Here is a 9,902-nt window from a genome sequence, read left to right as displayed (position 1 = left end):
GGGGGGAAACACACACACAAAAAAACAGCAGGAGCGTTTTCACCACGTTGTGTCCTAAAGCCTCTGGCTCTGCTTTGGAGCTCCACACAGCTGGTGCCTCCCAGGCACCTCGCTTCACCACTTCACTGCTTTTTCTCCTCCCAGGACAAAGCAGACAACCCGTGTCTCTCCCACACGACCCTACACGGGATGATTTGGCCAAAGAAACCCGCAGGTTTGGCGAGCCTGAACGAGTGCCGGCTGGATCCGTGCCCTTCCTCTGCCTCCGTTGAACTTTTCCTCCCATCTGTTCTGCTGCTGGATGAGCACCTGGCCATCGGCAACGGTTTTTCAGCCCCACTGGCACTTTCATGCTTCTTTACCAACATCAACGAGCCAGAGGTGCTCACAACAAAGAGTGCCAGAGCTGCTGATGGGTTTAGGAAAAGGAACAGGTTGCCCAAGGAGGCTGTGGATGCCTCATCTGTGCAGGCATTCAAGGCCAGGCTGGATGTGGCTCTGGGCAGCCTGGGCTGCTGGTTGGTGACCTGCACACAGCAGGGGGTTGGAACCAGATGAACACCGTGGTCCTTTTCAACCCAGGCCATTCTATGATTCAAAAGGCTTAGTGGCTTGGGGAACCAGTGGAAATTGGAGTATTAGTGGAAAAGGGCTGTTTTCCTGCCATGCCCTACACCAGTTCCTTTCCTGCCTGGGCTCTGCCCCGCAGGGCACAGCTGATGCAAAACAACCAGGTTTTACCACCCAGGATCAGGCAGGCCCACGGCAGGCAACAGCACGCGAGCAGCTGAGTCACCCCAGGGCCGTGCCAGCCCCAAGGTGGGCAAACAGCAGGCTGGGGAGCCCTGTGCAAGCTGCTGCTCGTCCTCCAAACCCCTCTTGTGCTGGGCTGTCCACTCCATGCAAACCAGGACAGCAGACACAAGCAGGCTGTGTGCCGAGCAAAGCTCACTCTGGATAAGTGCAGAGGTACTGTGCACTTGCTGCGTTTTGCCATATTTCAAGCAGGCAGCAGCTGGAGCCGCATCCAGGCCCAAAGCGTTTCTGCTCCATCCTGCTGGGCGCAGCACACGGCATTGCCTCGGCTCCACCGCCCTCTGCGGGTTTGTGCCACCATTTCCAGCAGAGCTCAGCTGGTCTCCAGCTCTGCAGGAAAACAAGGAGGGCCTGTGAGCCAACAGCGTGCTCTGCCCTTACGTTCCTGTCCAGCACAGGAGGGGGAACACAGGAAAAACAGAAAGGATGGGGAGAAAAACGCAGGTGGGGTGCAAGATGCTCCCTGCTACCAGAAAGTAAAAAATAAATAAATATAAAAGTCATGAGCACCTGCAGACCCAGTAAAAAGTATTTATTTCAGTTACAATAAGCTTCATGTAGGGTGAAAAAATAGATACAAAAAAAAAATTCCCCCCATGTCCCTTTTACATATAAATATTAAAAATCCCTCTACATCTTTGCTTTCTATCTAGAGGTGCTGCAAGAAAACATGTGGCACCTGAGCTTCTGTCAGTGGTTTCTTTTCTAAACTGCAAAGAAGAGTATTAAAAAGCCCCGGAGGACCCCAGACCCATCCTGCCAGCTTTGCACTGGCCCCAGCCATGCTGGGATGGAGCAGGGGCCGTGCAGGGCTCACAGCTCCTGAACACGGGGGCACAGCAGCGAGCAAAATGGCAGCGAGGACTGCCTGCACTTGCCTGGAGCAATACCAGGCCGGGAGGCTGCAACCAACCTCCTGTTACGGGGATGGGAGGGATGCAGGACCGCCCCTGCGGCTGCTCTCGCCATGCTGCTTCCTGGGCTCCCTGTCCTGCAGGGACAGACGCTCTGCGAACCTGGGACAGGCAGAAGCGGTGCCCAGCAGCTTCACCACCACCACTCCCACCTCGCTTACATCTTTGGCACATCAACTTTTCCCTTTGCACTCAGAAATTAAAGCTAACCTCAGGAGCTGCAGAATCCCAACAGAGCCCTCCTATGATCCAGCCTCTGACAGGGCTCCACCGACCTCATCCCTGGGCCCTGTCCCCACTGTCCCCATCCGCATCCTCCGAGGACGGTTCCTCCTGGAGATCCATAGGCTGTGGGGCCAGCTGGCCGCAGCCCATCTGGATTCCCCAGCTGGGAACTGTCACCACAGGGCACTGTGTTTACAGCTGCACTGAGTATAAAAAAAATATAAATATACTAATTCTTTGAACTTAAAAAAAAAAAAAAGGCTTTAAAATGTATTTTCCCTGAACTTTTCCAGTGTATTCCAAAATGCATGAAAAAAAAATATATATTTCCCCTCCACCCTCCCCTGCCCCGAAATATATCTTAAAATATTTACCATCCTCGTGTGCGCATCTTTGGAGAGAGAAGGTTGTGCTGGCTGTATTTAGACACACAGCCCAACCTGCCGGCACCGCGGCGTTCCCTTTATGGCCTCGGAGGAGGACGGTGCCGTGCTCAGGGTTTGGGCTCCTGTTAGGGCCAGGCTTAGCGCTGCGTGTGTAAATACGGGGCAGCACCCCGGCACGTGGGACAGAAACCTCCCCACATCGAAGTCATTTCACAAACGAGCAAGGGGAAGAGAAGTTTTCACAGTGGATCCATCGGACCTCAGGTGATACTGGGGATGCCGCTCCAGTGAGAGCTGGGCAGCTCGCTGCGCTAAGTGGTCTGAGCCTCTCAAAGCGATGGGGAAATTCAGCCGCTGGCACAGGACGATGCAGCCGGGTCCCGGCGCCCACCTGTCACCAGACCTCACACTTTTTGGGGGGGTTCATGGGGGAGCCCAGGGGGCAGCTGAAATGCTCTGCAAACTCCCAGGAGTTGGAGACGGTGCCGATGACGCGGAAGCGCGAGGGGCTGTGCGGGTCGGTGATGAGCCCTTCGTGTGAGCTCTCCGGCGTGCGAACCGAGCACCACACCTGTGAGAAAGGGCAAGAGGAGCGAGTGCTGATGTCCACAGCTGCAGGACCCCACTCTTGGCAAGCCTGACTTGCACCTCCCTGATCTCCTTCTCTGGGGCATCTCTGGAGACCTCAGCTTTGCTGTCATGCTCTTCCAAAACCATGTGGGCGCATGCTTCCATGGATGGAAGGAAAGCCACGGATGGGTGGAACCTCAGAAACCCGCGCATCCATTCTCACTGCCTACCTGAGCGAAGCCAACGAAGAAGAGCTGGTGGTTGGTGAGGCCAAGGGTTGGGAGAGTCTCCTCCTCCCCGTTCTTTTTCAGCCAGTTTTGATACGCCTGGAGGTTGAGGAGCGTGATGGGCTCAGGGGAGGCACAGACCCAACTGCAGCATGCCACTCAGCCCCAGCCCCGCAGCCCTACCCGGTAGGCAGCCTTGAGCCCCCCATTATCAGCGATGTTCTCCCCAAGGGTGTGCTTGCCATTGACAGCCTCCCCATTGATGGTGTAGTTGCTGTACTGCTCCACCATGCATGCTGTCTGCCGCTTGAAGGCCTCCACTGAGGAGTTCTTCCACCAGGGACGCAGGTTGCCGTCCTTGTCATATTCCCGACCTGCCAAAAACGCATTGGGTCCTTTGTCACTCCGCTGGCCGCCCTGTCAGCATTCTGCCCACTCAGCCCTGGCCATACCTTGGTCATCAAAGGCGTGTGTCAGCTCGTGGCCCACCACTACACCAATACCACCAAAGTTCAGCGACCTGCGGGATGGCAACGTGGAGATTTAGCAAGCAGCCATTGCCCCCCAGCCATGCAATTCAGCATCGACTTTTGGCAATGGAGGAAATCTGGGAATGCTGCCCTCCCATGCTTTCCCCAGGAACTCACTTGGGAGAGGCGCGGGTGTAAAAAGGGGCCTGGAGGATACCAGCAGGGAAGACGATCTCATTCTTGGTAGGAGAGTAATACGCATTGACTGTTGGAGGCGTCATGCTCCACCTGCAGGAACAAGGATGTGGCAGCACAAAGCATTGCTGTGCTTTGCTCCAGCTGCACACGTTTATCACAGCACAGAGATGTCAGCCCAGTGTTTATTTCCCAGAACCAGCACAGCCAGCAGGAGCATTTTCAGGAAAACCAAATTCCAGTGCTCCAGCGGGCAAGGAGATACCGTGATCCTCCCACTGACCACAACAGAGAAGCAGAGCATGACCATACCAAGCAGGGAAGAGGACTTACTGGTCCCGGTTTGGCGGTTTCCGGAGCTGGTCAGCCGTGACCCTGGCTGAGAAGTTGTAGAACTGCATGACGTTCTCAAAGTAAAGGTCGGACACGGCATCGTACTGCAGAAGAGCAAGGTGTGAGCAGCATGCAGTGAGGCCCAGCCCCACTCCTCCCCGCATGGTCACATCTGAGCCTCCGGAACTGGCTGAATTACAGCTGCTCTCATTTCTCCTCCTCTCCAACATCTGCAGAGCCCCAGGAGGGCCATGAATCACCATTACGGAAACCAGCTCCTCAGTGTCTGGGCAGGGATCCCAAGAGCCCCAGCCAAGAAGGTCCAAGGACACAGCGAGACCCTTCCGAGGGGATGTGGCTAAGGCTGCCCCGGGGCCTGGCCATGGGCACGCACACCCTGCACATCCTGGAACGGGAGACCCAGGGGACATCATCTATCTGAGCAACTCACATCGTTAAAGACTTTGTCCAGCTCCTTGGGGTCCAGGATGAACTTTGGGTAGCCGATCATGTTGTAGATGGCATCCGCCTGAGGTCACAAGGACGGAGGTGCTTTTGGTGCCAAGGTGGGAGGACAGGATGGCCGCCCCGCTGCTGCCACCAGCGCCTCACCTTCTCTTTGGCCGACTTCCTCGTCTCCTCGTCCATCCACTGCAGGGTCTCCAAGCTTTCCTCGAAGGCTGTTTTAATCTCTGCAATCATTTCCTCTGCCTAGACAAAAGAAAGCAGCGCGTTTTGGCCTGGAGAGCTGGCTTCCCACTCGAACAAGTCCAAGGACTGACACAGAACCCTTTGCACAGAGGGGAGAAAGGCTGGGATAACCCAGCTTTCCCAGCACCAGGGCCGCACGCTGCCTGTGGGACGCACCACCTGCTTGCTGTCCTCGGCGAAGGTAGCCTTGACAAACATGGCACCCAAGGCAAAGCCCAGGTTGTTGTCTGTGTCGCTGATGCAGAACTTCCAGCGCGGCAGGCAGGTCTGCAAGGGCGACAGGCAGCCATGAGTGGAGGCACAGCATGGCCGCAGCCCCCCAGCCTTCACACCACGACATCAGCTCTGCACCCATCAGCTGTCAGAGCTATGACCCCAGAACACACCCCATATCCGCGCTTGGATGCAATTAGAGGGGAACTTTGCTAAAAAATGCCGTAGCTCTTTTGTAGGAGTCCAATTTCTTGGAGGCATCAGGACTCACCTTCTTCGTCCCATACATCACTTCCATGAACTTCTCCTCAGCATCCTGGAAGCGCTGGTCAAGGAAGGGGCTGGTTTTACGCACCAGGTTCCAGATCATGTAGTTATTGAGGAGGCTGTGGCAAGAGGCAGTGAGCGCGGAGCAGGACGTACCCCAGGCACCCCTCCATGCAGGCAGGGGGCTCTCACCATTTATCTGTGGCCAGGATGAGTTCGGAGACCTGCTCCAGGTACTCCTTGGCATAGACCACGACGGGCTCTGACTCATTGAGTTCCACAGGATAGAAGACCGTGGAGAGGAAGGGCATCCAGTCCACAGCTGGTGCCAGATCCTGCAAAAGCCATGTTGCTGCTACGGACTTACGAGCTATCAGCAGTGGTAGCCTCTTCCCGAGCTGTTTGATGGATTTGGCTGATTCTGAAGAAACCATTTCCCATAGCAGCAGCATCCTCCGAAGGTCGGAGGGAACTAAACAATTTCCTCCCACAAAGGAAAAGAAAGTCGGGCGGGTGTGAAAATGCTGACAGCGGAGTGGGGGGAAGGCACATGATGGCCCTTTGGGGACGAGGGGAGGTGGTCGGGCTGACGTCTGCAGGGCAGTGCAGCCAGGAGGGCGTTTGCGCCTCAGTGGGATGGCTGCCAGTCCCATCAGCACTCTGGAGTCTGGGAGGAGTGAGTTGAGGTGGGAGAACAGGCCAAGCTATTGCACAAGTACTTTCCAAACAGTTTGGGCTGGTGTTGGCCTTCCCTGGAGGAGCTGCGTCACCCCTCCACCAGCTCTGCTCCAGGCAGGGCCACAGCGACACGTCAGCCCCACCATGCTCCTACCTTCAGCTCTCCAGCAGTCATCTTGTGGTAGATGACCTCCTCATCCCGATGCTTCTCCTGTGGGATGGTGATGTTGGCCAGTGCTGTCTCAAACTCCAGGATCTGCTGCATTTGCTGCCGTGTTGACTCTTCGTCGGTGCCGCCCAGAAACATGCCCAGCTGCACCATGTAGTTCAGGTACCCAGCGAGCACCTGTGACAAAGTGTCATCCAAAGCTCAGTGTGGCCAGGGCACCCAGCAACCCCAAGCCTCCCAACCCTTACAGTCCTTCCAATCCTCCCAACTCTCCCAACCCTTCCAGCCCTTCCAACCTTTCCAGGCCTTGCAACCCTTCCAGATCTCCCAATTCTCCCAACCCTTCCAACCAACCTAACTCTCCCAATCATTCCTATTCTTCCAACCCCACCACCACCCTGACCTTCTCATTCTCTGTCTTGTTCAGGTAGTAGTCCCGTGACGGCAGCCCCAGCCCCGACTGGTCCACCTGGATGACGTTGCTGTTGGAGTTCTTGGAGTCGGCGCTGACGTAGACGGAGAAGAAGGGTGAGATGCGGTAATGCGCCGTCACCTCCCGCAGCGTCACATTGAAGTTGTCCCCCCCGGCCCAGGGCCCGGTGATGTTCCATCCTCCCAGCTGGGGAGAGACACTCAGTCAGGCACAGCAGTGTGGGGATGCGTGACCAGGACCTGGCGGATGGCAGGGCAGCTCCTCGTGCCCGCACTGCAGGGAAGGACGCACCTTGGTGATGAGCTCCATCAGCGGGGCGGCGCGCAGCTCCTCGATCTTGCTCTCATTCATGCAGGCCTGGTAGTAGCGCTGCGCCTTGCGCTCCGCCTCGCTCGACACGTTGGCCGTGGTGTTCTCTGCAGGATGCACCCAGGGCGGCTTGTGGGGGCACGTGGCATCGGGGGGGGCTGCAGAGCCCCTAACCCTCTGCCAAATGCTCAGCCTCAGTTTGGACAACGGCTCCAAAAGGACACTACGGATCACTCTGTGTGCCCCTGGGACATCCCACGGCCCCAGCCCTGCCCCTGCCCCTCTCCGGCAGCTCCAGTTCTTTGTAAGAGAGAGATAAAGGAAGAAAAACAACAAGTGTTTTTCCAGCACTCCGCCGTTCCCAGCATCCCAGCCCCCTGCGCTGCCCTTGCCCCTGTGCTGGCAGTCCCAGCTTGCTCCCCGGACTGCATTATTTATTTCTACAAGAAAGAACAATAAACCCATTTTTCTTCTCCGCCTTCAAAACTATCTTTTATTTTCTTTCACTAAAACCCTGCTTCCTTGGGGTTTTTCCTCTCCTCACAACACAGCCTGCACCTCTGGCTCCCCAGATGTGTGGGTTTTTGTGCCTGGTCCCTTGGCTCCAAGGAATGCGAGGAAATGCCGAGCACAGCTGCTGGCCAGGGGCCCACTGCCTTCAGATTGCTGCAGGAAGAGCCGGGACAGAGCTGTCCCCAAAAGGCAGCTCTGCTCACAGATAACCACCCCAGCGCCCGGCGCAGAGGAAAGTGCTGATAAGGGGCACTTGTTTGCTCAGAGCTTGAACAAACCGTCCCCTGGATAAGCCGCTGCGCTGCAGTGTTTGCATGCAGAGGCAGCGCGCGGGGCCGTCCCCAGAACAGCCCCACTGGGAGCAGCCCCACTGCAAAGAGCTGCCAAAGAGAGCCCCGCGCTCACCCAGCAGGTGCTTCATGACGGCCTGGTTGTGCTCCCAGAGGTTGTTGAAGGTGCCCCAGCGTGAGTGGCCGTCAGGGAGGGGGTTGGCTTTGACCCAACCCCCGCAGGCGTAGCTGAAGAAGTCCTCGCAGGGGTTCACCGTGCGGTCCAGGGAGCCGAGGATGGAGCTGGTGACGGAGATGCAGGCCTCCGACAGACACACAGCGGGCGGCCCTGGGGGGCACCACAAGCTCAGCACAAGGAGCCCCCAGCTGCACCAGAGGGCACCCACTGCTCACCCAGCATTCTATCCATTCTATCCATAATGTGGGCAGACATCCCCATGCACGAGCATCCCACCCCGTAGCAAGGCATGTGGGCAAGAACCCCATCCTGCACCTGACCATTCCACCGCGGATGATGGACAGAGAGAACATACCATCCCATACCCAAGCAGCCTGCCTACTCCCAGTCCCACTCCAGAGCAAGGGGTGCAGCCAGAAGTGTGCCCAAGCATCCTTCCCAGAGCCAAACATTCTACCCTGGGGCTAGGGATGCAGGTGAGCACCCCGCCCAGTGCCCAAGCACCTCGCCCTGGGGTGCTGGACCTGAGCACCTTATCTTGTACCCAATTATCCCATCTGCTGCTCCACCATCACTCTCTGGGGTGAAAGATCCTGTCACATCACAGAATCCTGCCCTGGAGTAAAGGATGCAGATGAGCATCCCCTATTGTGCCCGAGCGTCCCATTGAGCTGCAAGTTCCCTGCCTGGTACGCGGGAATCTCACCCCAAAGCGAGCACTCCAACCTGCCCCCCAGCACCCCATCTTGCCTCCCAGGACTCCCCTTCTGCCCCCCAGCACCCCTCCCAAGGGGTCAAGTTGCAGCACAGGACTCACGGGCTCGGTATTGCAGGATGAGCCCCAGCAGGCACGCTCCCAGCACGGCCGCCAGGACGGCCACCACAGCCACCAGCTGCTTCTCGGGGCGTGTGCGCTGGGCCCAGCACCCCGTGCTGCTCCTGGAGAAATTCACCTGTGGGAAAAGCAGCGCCGTTTCCCCGTCGGCACCACGTGGGAAAAACCCCACGGGTGCATCCGCCATCCTCCCCCTTAACAAACCCCGCAGCACCGAGCGGCCCCCAGACAGGGAGTGGGCGCATTCCAGCCTGGGAAAAGCCGCAGCTGCCTTCCAGAAAGCCGCCAGGAAGGGCGGCACAATGGCAGGAAAGGGAGCGGGGAGAGCGCGGCCACAGCCATGGGATCACCTGCCGTCCCGTGCCACCCCACGGCCACCGCCAGCCCGGTGGTCCCGGCGCTGGGCAGGGTGGAGACGGGAGTGCCGGAATGGGATCCTCCCGTTGTGCCCAACAACATCCCCAGGAAGCGCGGTCGATGTGGCGGTGTAGGGAATCACGGGGACAAAAGCACTGAAACTTTTGGGGTGGGAAACACTGCTGTGGGCAGAGGTGGAAAGGGCTGTGCCAGGAGCACAGCTCCAACCCTGAACCTTTCCCTGTGAGAGCCCTTTTCCTGCCGCTAACTGCCCTCATTAAGCTGCTTTCCCGCGGCTCGGGGAGGATTTAGCCTAAAATCCCCTTTGTGCGGGAACAAAGTTCTGTCCCGCAGTAATTGCCCACTCTGCTGGGCCAGGAGGGGCCCGCGGTGCTGCGGGAATGGCTGAGGTGGACCTGACCCCATGAGATGGATGTCCCACGGGATGGACACCCCACATGACGGAGGATGTCCCAAGGGATGGTTACCCCGTGATGGATGGATGCCCCACGGGATGGATGCCCCACAAACCCAGAGGCGCAGCCCCATTAGTGCCAGCGGGGACGGGAGCAAAGGGCGGAGAGCGCAGCGCGGCGGCACCGGACTTCGTCCTGCAGGGGGGGTCTCACCCAGCCCGGGGAACGCGGCCTCCCGCAGCCAGGACCCCAATCTTCCCCTTTTCCCCAAAAGCGGCCCCTACCTGGAACCCGTTGGGGTACCCATCGCCTTCGCTGATGGAGTCCAGGGGGTCTTCGTCGTCCAGCGTGGCCCGCTTGTAGGTGGACATCTGCGGGGCGGTGGGAGCGCGGCGCT

The 9,902-nt window shown here is 58.1% G+C and overlaps 1 protein-coding gene across 1 annotated transcript; it reads right to left on the bottom strand.

The window, feature by feature from the left end:
• Positions 1 to 2,260: 2,260 nt before the first annotated feature.
• On the bottom strand, positions 2,261 to 9,896 carry ECE1 (endothelin converting enzyme 1). Its single transcript, XM_010722875.3, has 17 exons — positions 9,790 to 9,896; positions 8,715 to 8,850; positions 7,835 to 8,047; positions 6,899 to 7,023; positions 6,578 to 6,793; positions 6,160 to 6,351; positions 5,520 to 5,662; positions 5,332 to 5,446; positions 5,004 to 5,114; positions 4,749 to 4,847; positions 4,588 to 4,665; positions 4,137 to 4,240; positions 3,786 to 3,896; positions 3,591 to 3,658; positions 3,322 to 3,512; positions 3,142 to 3,237; positions 2,261 to 2,912 (listed from the first exon to the last, which is right to left on the bottom strand). Exons 1-17 carry the CDS (start codon positions 9,874 to 9,876, stop codon positions 2,736 to 2,738), a joined length of 2,262 nt encoding a protein of 753 aa, XP_010721177.1. The 5' UTR covers positions 9,877 to 9,896; the 3' UTR covers positions 2,261 to 2,735.
• Positions 9,897 to 9,902: the final 6 nt, after the last annotated feature.

This window comes from Meleagris gallopavo, chromosome 23 (genome assembly GCF_000146605.3).
Source record: "Meleagris gallopavo isolate NT-WF06-2002-E0010 breed Aviagen turkey brand Nicholas breeding stock chromosome 23, Turkey_5.1, whole genome shotgun sequence".
NCBI classification, from domain to species: Eukaryota; Metazoa; Chordata; class Aves; order Galliformes; family Phasianidae; genus Meleagris; species Meleagris gallopavo.
The sequence above is the reverse complement of the archived record's forward strand: the minus strand, read 5'-3'. Positions and strand labels throughout refer to the sequence as shown.